The sequence below is a fragment of the Clytia hemisphaerica genome, unplaced genomic scaffold (assembly GCF_902728285.1).
Source record: "Clytia hemisphaerica strain Z4C2 unplaced genomic scaffold, Clytia hemisphaerica genome assembly, whole genome shotgun sequence".
NCBI classification, from domain to species: Eukaryota; Metazoa; Cnidaria; class Hydrozoa; order Leptothecata; family Clytiidae; genus Clytia; species Clytia hemisphaerica.
The window spans coordinates 166,573-180,628 of NW_027104588.1; the positions used below are offsets into that span (position 1 = coordinate 166,573).

Here is a 14,056-nt window from a genome sequence, read left to right on the forward strand (position 1 = left end):
CTTTATAAAACGGCGCGAATCTGATTTAACATATTTGTGGAGCAAGAAGCAAAAGTCATCTTTTAAAAGAACAAAACATTGCTTGCGAAAACGAAAGTGACACACAAAATACAAAGCAACAAACAAACAGACATACAGACTACGGCTCCTACGGCTATTAATATATATAGATTCAAACAATACAACTAGTATGAAAAAAGCCAACTGGGTTAATTCATAACCCCCAGACCCTTTAAAATTTTTCTTCGAAAAAATTAACAAATGAATTAGATTGCTTAGAGGCTGCTTGATTTTATAGAATAGAAAAAGGCTGGAATTTCGGTCCGATGACTAATTTTTTTTCTGCTTAACCAAAAAGCAAAATACATTACTGTCAACTTCGAACTTCACCCGTCAGCATATTAAACAAAAGAAAATATTAAGAAACTATTTTAAGAAACTCTTTTTTTTTCTATTCTGCTTTATCAGCATAGAGGCGGCTTCCTTTGATAGCTGCGGTATCTTTTTCGCCTACCTTATTGCTTAGTTATCATAAAAATGAATATCTTTAATGAATTTTATACCATTGCAGCTTCTTCTTTAGCTATTTTGTCTTCTTTGCGCCTCTGTTTTTTCTCCTATACGAAAAGGAAACACGTCCAAACCAAAAAGCATTTATTTAAAACTCACGTTGATTCGATTCACCACAAATGGGAAGTCTAATTTGTTCGAATATAAACAGAAAGTTTGAATTAAAGAGATTATTATATAGGGAAGCTATTGAGAATTTGGAAGACTGAGTCGACAAGAGATACAGAATTTAATTTCTGGTTTAGGAAAGAATGATTACGCTTACCATAAGTTCTTGAAGACGTGCTTCGGATATCTAAAGATAAGAAAAAGAGTTGATAAAGTATACATGATAGTATAGTTAGTGTGTACAGTTGACGCTCTCTTATTCGATTTTCAAGGGGAATGGGATCTTCATCGAATAAGGGAGCGTATCGTTTATGAGAATTTCTTGTTGACGGTGACTTTCAATATTATCGAATAATGGTACTAATTTTCGCGGGTATTTTTAGCGTTTTTCACGGCTTTTTGGCAAAACCGCGAAAATTTGAACCCGCGAAATACAATTCTTTCAATTTTTTCGACCGCGAATATTAGTTACCGCATAAATTAGTTCCAATAAGGAAGAACATCGAATAATAGAACGTGAACTGTATTCCATCTACACTGATTTTCCTTTCAAATTCCTTTATCGCAATTTTTAATTTCTTTCGGTTTGAACATCTAGGCATGCTAGGGTAGGTTTCAGAAATGTGTCTCTTGCAAAACACAGAAGAGGTACACAGACATAGTAAATATTGGTATGAGAATAATGAGATACGTACCTGGTGCTTTTCTTGTACTTCCATTCGTTTGTTTTGAGCTTCCAGACAATTGATGAAAGCGATTTCATTTACCTAAAAGGTAAAAAAGAAAGTTAAAAGGATTTAAAATCTACATCTACATCGTTCCAACCGTCCAACCCAATAAAATTACAGTAAAAACTTTGAGCGGAGAAATAAATTTGATCATTGTTTCCCAAGACTGATTTAGCATTTACCAGTTTCCCGGGCAGATTTCTACAAGAGCCCGAACATTTCAAAATAGACCTGAAATCTTTATTCTTAATCGAAAAAATCTTCAGAAAAAAGAGAGAGGTGGTGTGAGCCATGAAACTGAAAAAGAAATGGGAAACTATTGGCTTAGAAATTTCAACGTTATACTCCCAAGATATTCATTTTGGAAAATACTATAGATTAACTAAAAATTGATTTACTCGAAAACTGCAGGAGATTCGAGAGGCATTTTTTTGTCAATTTTACATCTTATTAGGAGCATCATATCAAAAATTTACCCTGCTCTAAAGCGTGCCGACACAATTCACTACCTCGGCAGCTGGTTTTACAGACGAGAAAAAGGGATAATACCTTCATTTCTTCTTCTTGTGCTTTACGCACTTTCTCTTGTAGCATGACCGTCCTGTTCATCTCAGCGCGTTTCATTTGGTGTACCATACTCTCCTCTTTCTCACTGATCAACTTGTACTTCAACTCCCGTACATTACGCACCTACAGAAAGCGATAAACTTAAACTGTAAATAAGTGAAGAATGAACCGTTCACTGCAGAGTCCTTTTCGGAAATCAAAAAAATTTGAATTCATCGAAAGTTTAACTCATAGTCATGTTGCCTCAATTTTTTTTCGAAAGCCTTCAAATTTTAAAACAATCAATGTACAATTCAACGTGCATTTCAGAAATTCAAACGTATGTATTAAAAGTTATGTCCGTTCGGAGTAAGACCCGTATTTTGACCCCTCTACTACGAGTATAACAACCTACTTGTAGACGACACTGTTAAATGTTAATCGATATCCTTAGTAAAATGACTCAATGGAAATGGTAGAAAGAAATGCTTGAAATTTATTTTGAATTTGATTTACCTTTTCAGAGAGTGAACGCAGTCTTTCGCATTTATCAACCAGAAATTTCAATCTTCTCCTCTCAGCTCTTGCCTTAAATAACAAGAGGATAAAGAAATGTCAAAAACAACGGGTTTTTCATATGAGATCCGGCACAATTTAACGGGTGCACCAAAAAGAAGTATATAGGTTTGTCGAGATATTGTAAGCTTCAGGATTTAAATTTTTTGTTCGTTCTTTTTTTATTGTATAGAGGATGCTCTAACTTGAATTTTGAGCTATGATACATTAAATTTGAAAAAGTAGTTCGAAAGTTATTTCTAAAAAACTGACTATTTTTCCATGTTGAAATTTCAAAAAATCATTAAAAACAGCAATCACGCTATAAATAAGACAAAATGACAAAAACACAATTTCATTGTTTTTTGATTCTTTTTTCTCTTATCTTATATTTTGTCAACAGTTTGTCCATCTTATTTGCACGCCATGAACATTTCCAACACCAGCAAACTCAATGCAGACCCAAGTTCCCCAAGTTCTTTGAGCAACTAGTCGAGGAATGGTGATCTAATTTTTCAAAAACTTTCTCACATAGCACACACAACATCAAAACCTCTCTTGGAGATTTCCAAAATTATTTTTCAGCTTTTTCAAAAATATTATCTCACATGGGAATAGTTTGTTACCATATTCTTAAATTCCGTAACGATGAGTTTTGATGAACATAGTTGTATTTTGTATTTTTATGTGTAAAGAAGGTAAGTGTCAAGAGAAAAGTTTGCTCGCTGTTTTTTATTATTTTTTGAAATTTTGACATGGAAAAAAAGTCAGTTTTTTAAAAATAATTTTCGAAATACTTTTTCAAACCTAATGTATGATAGCTCAAAATTCAAGTTAGAGCATCCTCTATGCGATAAAAAAAGAACGAACAAAAAATTGAAATCCTGAAGCTCACAATATCTCGACAAAGTTGTTTACTTTTTTTTGGTGCACCCGGTACAATTTTGATTTTCTTTAAACTATCTACACTGTTACACTGTTTTCAAATCGTGACTTTAATGCCTCACCAAAGTGTACTAAGTTTTATATATAACTGCACTCTCATTATAAGACTCTTTAATGTTTATCATTAGGGCCAGTACAAAACCCTTATTCATCTCATTCTTCCACCAACTTCCAGCAGTTTTAGCAATAAAAAAGTTAGGGGTCTAGAATTTGAGAAGCCCACGCTTTCTTTTAAATTTAGAATTTATTTCATCCCCAATACACTACATTGCTTTAAAAATGCACCGGCAAAAGGTACCCTGCATTATTGGCTAGTTCTTTATTTCGATGAATATATTCATCAAATAGCGAATGGAAAACGATTTGAAAGATAAACTCGTTATTAAAAGTGCAGTTATCCTATTATAACCTGATAACGGTTGCTCATAATTTTCTTACGCGCACGGTAAACCTCTGAAAGCGCTTGAAAATTAACTATCTTTGGAAAATAGTCTTCACACGGAAAATTATACAACAAAAATCTTGTTGTGCGCCGGAAAGTCAAAAACTAAATTTTCCTGATATGGCACCCTATTTTCAAACACAATCACGCAATGTTTTTGTCATTCCCAGTCCTTTGAAACGAGCGCGGCCCATCCGAAATCGAGATTGTATATTCATTAGATTGTTATGTTTTCACCCATCCCTTTAGAGATTCAGCGTGATATGCAAAAAACAACTACAATCTGATATCAGGTTATCCTATTATTAATTGCTAAGGTCATACAGCACATTGGAACCGTGACGTGAGAACATAAAGACAACATAGAATCTTACCATTCTCTCTTCAGATCTCTTCACAGATTCAGAGCGCGACTTCTTTCTGGAAGGTGAGGACAGCTTATTGTGTAGCTCTAATGCTCGACCAGGCATTCGAACAGTTTCGGACAGTTCCATCATTTCACCCCAATCCATTGAAGAGCCACTCTCGTGTTCTTGATCGTACTGTTGACACATTTCTTCCCAAGTTATCTGCTTTTCTCCTTCATCCATCTAAAGAAGAAAATATACAATAATACACCTATCAAACTTTAAAGCATGACAGGAGACCGGGCTCAAGTTTAAAAGAAAGATTGGTGTCAAAACTCTTTGTCTATGAGAAAGTCAATGCAACGACTTTGGATATTTGGAAGTTCTTTGACGTCATAGTGAAAACGCTAGGGTTTAAGTATGTTGTCTGTCATTTTAAGGAGACTTACAGAGCTATCCATTGGTATTTCATCAGAGATATCTTTGGGCGTTTCTCTTCCATCAGAAACGGTATAATCCCGATCACTACTGATGTCATCGTCATGATCGTCCACTTTCAATACTTCTTCTTCTAGTTCTTTGCAAAGGTTCTCCTCTTCTTCGATCGCTGATGCCAATGCCTAGATGATCATAAAAATATATATTTTGAAACTTTCAAAAAATCATATCATTTTGATAGGAAGGTAGACACATTTAGGAGCCAATCTTAGGTTATCTAGAATACCAGAAAGGGACGATATATGATAAAACACGTTGTAAAATATGCAGCTATTGTTGTTCCACCCGCCTAAGTGATATTTACATTGTATGATGAAATTTGAAAAGCAACGATACCTTTTCTTGTTCCTCTTTGATTTGAATTTCAGATTCAGTCAATCCAAATGCCAAATCCACAGTATCAACGTTGAAAGAAGATGTACTTTGCATTAATGAATCCGAAACATCGCCTACATCGACATACTCTTCAATGATGGTGGAGCTTCGTGAAAGGCTCTCCATCCTGCCCACTGATGCGGTCGCCGAATTGTTGTCTTCTCGATGGAGGCTGGCCCCTGGTCTCACATACTCAACTGACGTTGTCGACACAGAATTTTCTGTTTTACTATTGTTGTCCGTTATCATTGAGGAAGATGTTGAGACAGACTTTGTAAGGTTATTTTCAGTTGCATTCCCTACTGTATTATTTTTACTACGCCTTTGAACAGAAGACCCAGAGGAGTTACTAAAGTTGGACCCTTTCGACCGGCTCCGACCTTTAGTGACCAACTCCCAGCCTTCTTCTTCGTCTTGGTTAGCATCTTCGTTCCCTGCGACAATGATACTTTTGTTAGATTCCTCTATTGAAGCCTCCAACACAGGAGACGGCAGATTCCCTTTTGTAATAGTGTTATTCTCAGACACAAGTGTAGTTTGTATGCTAATATCGGTCGCACTGCTCTTGTTGCTGAAACCACGCACTCTGTCAGCCCATGAGAAAGGCGTCATCTTTGGTGCTCCAAAGTTCAAGAATCGAGTTGCAGCAGGACTCGGACTACGTCGTGGATTCATGGTTGGGCTGCTGCATTTGCCAGGAGACATTTGCTTGCGCACTTCCCATGCCAGTGACTGTGGTCTGTAGTAAAATAAATAAATGGGACAGTGATTTCATAAGAGAAACAATTTTTGTGCTGTAACGCAAACCAGTGAAACCCAATGGGCTTTTCCAGAAATAGTCCGTGCCCCCCCTCCTGTTGAGGATATCGGATATCCAGGGATTTTTGTTCAAAAGTGGATATCCAGGGGGTTAAATATCTACAAGGGAGCGGATATCCAGGGGGTAAAGTGTTTTTTCAAGTAAAAAAATACGATATCCAGGGGTAAGCATCTTTATAAGCGACCGTAACATGAAGTAGAGCATCCAGCTACGGTGCACAAGGTTGTGGGTTCGATCCCCAGCCGGGTCATACCAAAAATTCCCAAAATAGTACTTGATGCCTCTCTGCTTGATGCTCAGCAACTAAAGAGATGGATCAAGAAGGGTAAGCTTGGAGAAATCCAGGGAAAGGATTGGCGCCCTTCCCTACCTTCGGGTAGACAGCTATACGAAAAGGTAGCCTTCGGGTCGGGTCGCCCTCGACTGCGGTCGCAAACTTACTTTACTACTTAATATCTTTATAAGGGAGGATATCCAGGGGGTAGAGAATATTTTTAAGAGTGGATATCTAGAGGGGGTCTCTACTAATAAAGTAGGATATCCAGGGATATCGATATTGATACTTCGAAAAATCAATATCCTCAACTGTTGAGGCGTGGAAATGGTGCACACAGTACGCCGAATATATTCGGAGTGAGGCAGTAATAACTTTAGCTGTATTGGCGTAAGGAGCGAGTATAAAATGAGATATTGGCGTAAGTCAAAAATTTTTCAAGGCGAGAGGAGCACCGCCATTCTAACATCCGATTTCATTACGTCAGGTTTAAGCGCATCCACCTTGCTCTCCGCCTCTCCCTTTTGACCGTCATATAACGACGTAGAGTGTAAATAGAATATAAAGCTTATTATGTGCTACTTTTAGGCGTGGGAAGATTAAATATCTGAACCCTCACCAGGGCTCAGCCCTGGACCCGTTTGGAGTGCTTACTGCACCCCTCCCCCCAAAAAAAAAATAACTCCCCACAATTTCCGTAAGCAGAACCTTTTTTTGGCGTAGATCTCAGCTTAAATAAATAACAACTCAGCGTGGACTTTACATCGTTTCCACACTCAACAGTGGGGGTAAATTTTTTTTCTGGAAAAGCCCAATCTTGCATACCCTTTCTTTAACCTCTCTTCAAAGTCAATACTATCACCAGCAAAAAGGGCAAATACAGTGTAAATTTTGTTTATAAACGTTTAAATAAAGTTGACAATATTTATTAGGGAAAAACCTACCTAGTATTAGAGTTCTCATATTGATTGAAGACTTCAAGACGATGAATAAGACTTGTAAAATCCCTTTTACAGCTTTCGAGCATCATTATCACCTCCTAAAAAGCAAAAGATCTTAGAGGTTTTTCATGTTTTTTTTTAAGTAATTTCTACCATTATTGAAGCTAGCGTTCGAATCTGTAGAGGCGATCCCTTACACAAATCGAAAACATGCTTCCATTATGGCGGAAATTATGTAACTCAACAAAGCATGAAAAAGAGTGCATATATTACATATTCTACAAGGATATGTAATATCTATAGAACTTTAAAGTCAAGGCGTGCTAAATTCGTTTCCCATGTTTTTTTAATAACAATATCGAAAAATATCTTCTGTTTGTCTGAGGATTTGTAAGTGTTTAAAGGTTAATTGTGTCAACCCTTTTTCTTTTATAGGGTCATCCAGCAGAAAAGAATTTTATCTTTTAAATGGAAGGAAATAAATTAAAAAAAAAAATTGATTTAACAACGAACCTTGCACTCAATTGTGCTTTCATCATGTTCACAAGTCGTGTAAATCTCATCGACAGCTCGGTGAAAATTGTCAAAAAGATAGGACCAATACCGTGCTCTCAAATTTTTTTGAGTTTGAAAGGAAGTGACAGAATTAGGGCGTTGAGAGGGGTTAGTTTCCTCAGATCCTTTCTCAATGGCCTTACGTATCCTCTCTTGGTATTCTTCTGATTTGGTTTCACGTTCTGTTGACCCAGTTGAACCATCGGATGATCCATATTTTGGTAAGTCAGGTTTTGATGGGTCGGAAGAATCATTTACTGAAGGTGTTTTGTTTGTATTCAGCTTTAGATTATCTGGCTTATTTGGATAGTGTGCTTGTGGTGGTGATTTGGTTAGTTTAGATTTGCTTTTGCTTTGATTTGTGTTTGGACTTTTCTGTTTAGATCTCCCACGTTGCTTCTTGTTCTTTTCATCTAACGATTTAAACAAAAGTATAGATGACTAAGTGGCAACACGATCCATTCATCCTATCAGTCCATTGCTCCGATCCTCCCTCACATATTTGGGGGGGGGGTGTAAATCTCAAATTGGCCTAAAAGTGGGAGGGAGCTGTCTCATTTTTTAAACTCAAGGGGGGGGCTAAAAAGTGGGGCGGGAAGCTGAAGGGCTACACTAAAGTTCTGGGGGCGAGCCACTTGGGAAATTGTAAATTAAACCCTTACTATTGTTTGGCTAATAAGCTTTAAGGATTTTTCTATTGAACTTATCTCTTACATTCTATCAAAATGTAGGCTAAAATGGCAGATTTCTACCCTTAAATTTTTATCATTGTGGCTTGTATAATCAGCATTTTGCCAAGATATATAACCAAATATTTATGCATTTTTATACATGAATTCGTTCTTCTCTTCCTCAGTTGCTTGACATGCTATGTTGATATGTAAAAACTAGTAATAATACTAACAACTGACAGTAGCTTTCTTTGCTGGGACCTGAACCTTGAAAGTAATTTTTGCAGGGACCTGAACCTTTATATTTCAACGGGGACCTGAACCTTACTGAAAAGTGTGGGGACTGAAAATTTGGGGGACTGAAAAGTGGGGGGACCTAAAACGTAGCAGGGGAGACCTAAATCTTTTTTGGGGGGGGGACCTAGAACCCCATTTGGAGCCATGTCATCAAAACTATAAAAAATCCCATCAATTTAGGCAAGTCAATGTTTTATGAAATTTGCATGATAAGTAAAGTAAAGAGAGTCTTTTTCGGATAGAGTAGTAGAGTTCTTCAGGTATCTTGAAATTCCGGATTTTTCAGTGGTAGAATTTGGTTTTTGTTTAGATAGTTTGACAGAATTTAAGGAAAGAATTAGCAGAATGGGAGAATCCAGTACCCCCAGAAACCTCATCATCCCCTGATTTAAATGTCATTTATGAAAAACTTTCAATTTTGGTCCAAGCAAGACAATTTTTGAATAATTAAATAAATGAATTATACCATATACTAAATCATACCTTTTTCAGAGGGCACAGACCAGGCTACCAAATTTCTTGCAATTTTTCCTTCTTTTTCAACAATTTTTCGCACATTGTCTCTACTGCCACCTCTGTTGAATTCAGGTCTGACATCATTGTTCCTTCTGATTTTCTCCTTACTCCCTGTTCTACGAAACTCTGGTTGACTCTATATACCGTAATTTCTCTAATTTAATACGTCCTCTAATTAATGCGAGGAAATTATTTTCGTCATTTTGAACTAATTTAAATCCGCTAATTATTAGTGCGAGCACCCATTTACCTACTTTTGATTTTCCTCTAATTTAATACGGTAAAGTTCAAATTTTCCTCTAATTATAGTACGAACTGATTTTTTCAGGATTAGTTTTGTTCTTTCAAATTTTTCAAATTTTCAAAAATATTATTTACAATTCAAAAGGGTCGTCATCGTCATCGTCTTTTTCAGTGGCATCGTCCTCTAAATCTAAGATAGTTTTAGCATTACCCATGCATTGTTCGTAGAATTCTCCACTTCTCACTTTGCTTGGATCAGTTGTTGTGATGCCACATACTTCAAATGATCTGGCTACCATCTCTTTGTCGTTTGACAGAACTTTGTGTGCTTTCTCAACCCAGTCTACAATATCTTGTTTGCTTGGTGGTGGAAGCTTGAAGTCGGGTTTTGATGAGGGTTCAGGCATTTTCTCGATGACTTTAGATACGTGTTCAACCCAACATTTTCGCAAAATGGCTTTGAAAGGTTTGTTGATGCACACATCCATTGGCTGGCATTTCGATGTGCATCCTGCTGGTATCATTAGAGCATCGCATTTATTTTCAACCAACTTACTCTGGATATCATCCGTTTTTGTGTGCTGCAAATGCGTCGTACGTTAACAGCGAATTTTCGAACCCGATATCCTTGGAGACCTTCTTGATGTATTCTAACCAGATATCATCAAGCCATACTTTCATGAGATGCTCGTCCATCCAAGCCTTTTCTTGGCATTTTACCACAAATCCTTCCGGTATTCGCAGTTTCTCAATGGTTCTTTCGGTTTTGCCTTTGAAGATTACCATTGGAGGCAGCATGGTTCCGTCTGCAGCAGCTGACAGAACTACGGTGACATGCTTTTTCTCACCACCTGATGTTCTCACCACACATTCTTTGGTACCGGTTTTAGTGATGCTTTTAGCTGGTACCATATCAAAAAATGCCGGTGTTTCGTCCATGTTCCCAACAAGTGACAAGGGATATTTACCGATCCTCATGTAGCGACCAGCATCAAGATAGAACTTAGTGATAGAAGATTCTAGTTGCTGGGGAAGCTTTTGGCTGACAGATGTTCGGCTGCGTAGGGATAGTCGATGCCTTGCGAAAAACTTTTGGACCCAACCACGACTAGCATTGAATGTGGGATTGTGAGGGCAGATAACACTTCTTCCCTTCTCCTGTAAAGCGAGCACAGATACTGGAAAATGCATATCTCTTAGCTTGAGAATCCAGCATACAAGATCATTTTCAACTTCTAAGGGGTATGTTAATGGCCTACCAGCTCCTGAACGGTTTCCTTTGTCAATCGGTTTAACGTTTCTAGGGAGGGTTTTCACAATATTACGAAGGGTGGATTCGTTAACATTAAAAGCTTTGGCAGAAGCCACAAAGTTTTGCGTGAGTAGGTAGTGTTCTCTCATTTCCCTTTTTGTTTTCTCGGTGTAACGTTTTCTGGTGGAGTGTTCAATTTCGTTGGCATTCTTCACGCTGTCAGGGTTTAAGTAAAAGTTGATGATAACTGAATCAAAATACGTGGCTTTTCGTAAGAGATCGTTGTAGTCATGATTCCTTTCCAGCATTCGATTGATTTGGTCATCTGTAAGTGAATTTGGTGGTCGTCCGACACGCTTTTTACTCGGTGGGGGGTGCTGCTGCTTTACCTGAAATGGTAAAAATAATAATTCAAATACTTTTACCAAAAAAATACCAACTATATATGGTAATTTTAACGCAAAGGGAAGATTTTATTTGTTCTTCGCAGAGCAAAATAGTATGTACTTACTTCTTAGATATACCACAGAGTCATCAACTTGATTTTGTCCAGGTGCCAGGAAAGATGTAATAGTTGACTGGCGTTTCCTTTTGGTATTCGATGCTTGTTTTAAAAAACCGATTATATTCGTTTGGGTAGACATTTTCTTTCGAAGAACAAGAACAAAATAAACCACACGTGTAAGTTCAGAAAGATAGATCTCGCGAGTGAGAAGTGATGGCCGAAGAAAACATTCGAATGTCAAAAACATTCGATTGTGCTGTGAGTTTTTTTAACAAACAAAGTTCCACTGCAGCGACTTCTTTTTTTCTCAGGTCGTTTCGACAAGAAACAGCTTTGCGTATACACAACAACAAAAATGTGTGACAATCTTTTTAAATCTCTTCTTGTTCAAGATTTAAAAATTCCAATAGTATTGGAAAAGGAATTTACAGCTGCTTGTTGTATTAGAGGATACCATATCTACAGCTGGACTGGGTGGACTGCTGATATCGGCTCCATTTTGACTGTGAAGCCAGAAGTTAGACCTGGTGCATTAGTCGAAGATCAATACGCGATTGCTATCTGTAGTGATGGTCAAACGGTTGGACACGTTCCCAAATTTTTGTCAAAATTAACATATTTTTTTCATCAAGAATGGAGGAGGATTGTCGGTGAAAATTACAGGAGAAAGGAGATACTCTCATGACCTGCCTAAAGGAGGAATGGAAATTCCCGCAAGCTTTATTTTTAAGACTGAGAACGCTGATCTTTTCGCCCAAATGAGGCAGATGACACGTGAAAAGTTGGAAGAGTTTGAAAAGAGAAGAAAATATGGGTTAGAAAAAAGCTTAAAAAAGAAAGAAACAAAAAACAGAAAATAAAAAAAATTGTCTTTTTTATTTTTCCTCCAATTTAGCGCGCCTTTACAAAGTTTTTCCTCTAATTATTAGTACGATAAAAAGATTCCAGATTCAGAGCAATTTATATCCTCCTATTATTAGTGCGACACCTCCAAAATAATTATTTTTTTGGTCGTATTAAATTAGAGAAATTACGGTATAATAGATTATGAAAACAATGATTTCAAAAAGGGGGCTAAATTAAAGAAAAATATATTATGCCCAATTCAATATTCATACTATGGACATTAGCAAATAGACCAAGATTTTAAGAGCTACTGAAAAATTCAAAAGAAACAAAATTATCTACATCAGATAATGGTCATTGTTAGAATATAAAGTAGGTGTAAACACTGCTATGTTAATTACCCAAAATTTGAAACAACATGAAGCATATATTTCGATTAATTTTTGTAAAGTAAAGAAATTTTTGTGAGAAAAACTTTTGCAGAATTTAATTTCGCGATTCAAAGTTTCAAAATGAGAAATTTTGCGGAATTTAATTTCGCGGATGAGCCGATTTCAAAAGTTTCACGGAATTTATTTTCGCAATTGAGAAATTTCAAAAAAACTTTTTTTTTCATATTTTTCATTGATTTCAAGACATATTTCAGTCACATTAACAAACTTTAACAACAAAATAATAACATCAAATATGAATGTTTCTATGATAAGTCATGATTAAAGTTCATCTCCGTCTTCTTCCTCCTAAAAATCGAATTTTGCGGAATTTGCGAAATTGAATTCCGCGAAAATTTCTTCCGCAAAAATTTCTTCTTGCGAAAATTTCTTCCCTTAAGGTAAGTTATTCCTACAGTCTATAAATTTCTAAGAGGTTCTTATAAGATTGGACCATTCCATTAAATTCTATACAGAGGGTGATCGAACGAACCTTTTTAAAGTCAAAAACATTTCTTTGAAATGTGTGGACACACCTTAAAATCGCACAATTTTCAAAAAAGCTTTAAAGTGACGGTGGATGAACTAAAATCAGTCTTTTACCACTGGAAATTAAAAAGAAAATTTCACCCCCTAGTAAGATGAAAAAACACTCTTTTATTTCAGACCCCCTGAAATTCTGTACAAATCATCCCCTAGAAATGTTCACTCCACCCCCCCCCCCTGCATAGATATAAAATGAAATGGCCCATTACCTTTTCTTTAGTCAAAAGAAACCCATTTTTCTTCTTTTTGTTGATTGATCCATGGGAATTTGCTCTCTGCAACATTCTTCTGTCCTTAATTTTTCTAGAACATCCACATACATTATTCTTCTACTTAGCTACATCATTTTCTGAAATGCACAAAGTTCAATTGAAATATCAATGATAAAAAGATGATACTGCAAGGGATCAACTTTAGAGATAAATGTTAGGGATGACAGAAGTCAGAGAATTTGAACGCAACAAAAACCACACAGGTGAAAAAAGGATAACATTTGTACTTAAGAATCAATAATATAAATATGAAGAAAACAAATACTAATCTAAAACTATTTTTAAATATGAAGAGAAACTATTCACCTGTACAATGCAAAAAACTAGAAGTCCATAGCTTTCATCATCTAACAATAAAGTCTTTTGTATTTCTGTTTGCTCTGTTTTTAATTTCTTTGTGTCCTGTTGTGTCCTTACCGGCACGCATACTTTTGAAAAATGAGGGTTATTATTTTTAGGATTCCCGAAAAGCTGTTTGGTATTTTTCTGTTTGGTTTTTACATCTTAAAGTAGACTACTTCCTCTTTCTTTATATCCCTGGCTCTCCTTTACAACCCCATGGGGTACGCTGAGGCACAACAAATTAAAGATTTAATTTTAAATCCAGATTTTCTCAGGGAATCATTGAAAATTTTCAACTAAGCCAGTAATCAAAAGAAAGCTGAAAGCTTTTCTTATTGCTAAAAAAGTATTGTTTTTTCATATCATCAACTGCTCCTTGGGAAATCTAGTTTTTTTGTAGCTGGTTGACAACTTTTCTTACCCGCGTAGGC

General features: G+C 36.3%; 1 protein-coding gene across 1 annotated transcript in view; it reads right to left on the bottom strand.

Annotated features, from left to right (window-relative positions):
• LOC136823578 (S phase cyclin A-associated protein in the endoplasmic reticulum-like) overlaps positions 1 to 13,372 on the bottom strand; it is a 37,453-nt gene extending 24,081 nt beyond the window's left edge. Inside the window, exons 1-12 of the mRNA XM_067079759.1 lie at positions 13,221 to 13,372; positions 9,156 to 9,324; positions 7,663 to 8,117; positions 7,153 to 7,247; positions 5,076 to 5,853; positions 4,691 to 4,861; positions 4,269 to 4,484; positions 2,469 to 2,540; positions 1,956 to 2,096; positions 1,374 to 1,445; positions 836 to 865; positions 564 to 617 (exon numbers count right to left, since the gene is read on the bottom strand). Coding sequence (XP_066935860.1) covers positions 564 to 617; positions 836 to 865; positions 1,374 to 1,445; positions 1,956 to 2,096; positions 2,469 to 2,540; positions 4,269 to 4,484; positions 4,691 to 4,861; positions 5,076 to 5,853; positions 7,153 to 7,247; positions 7,663 to 8,117; positions 9,156 to 9,324; positions 13,221 to 13,295 — 2,328 coding nt within the window. The 5' untranslated portion in view covers positions 13,296 to 13,372. The remainder of the gene's footprint in view (positions 1 to 563; positions 618 to 835; positions 866 to 1,373; positions 1,446 to 1,955; positions 2,097 to 2,468; positions 2,541 to 4,268; positions 4,485 to 4,690; positions 4,862 to 5,075; positions 5,854 to 7,152; positions 7,248 to 7,662; positions 8,118 to 9,155; positions 9,325 to 13,220) is intronic.
• Between the last annotated feature and the right edge of the window lie 684 nt (positions 13,373 to 14,056).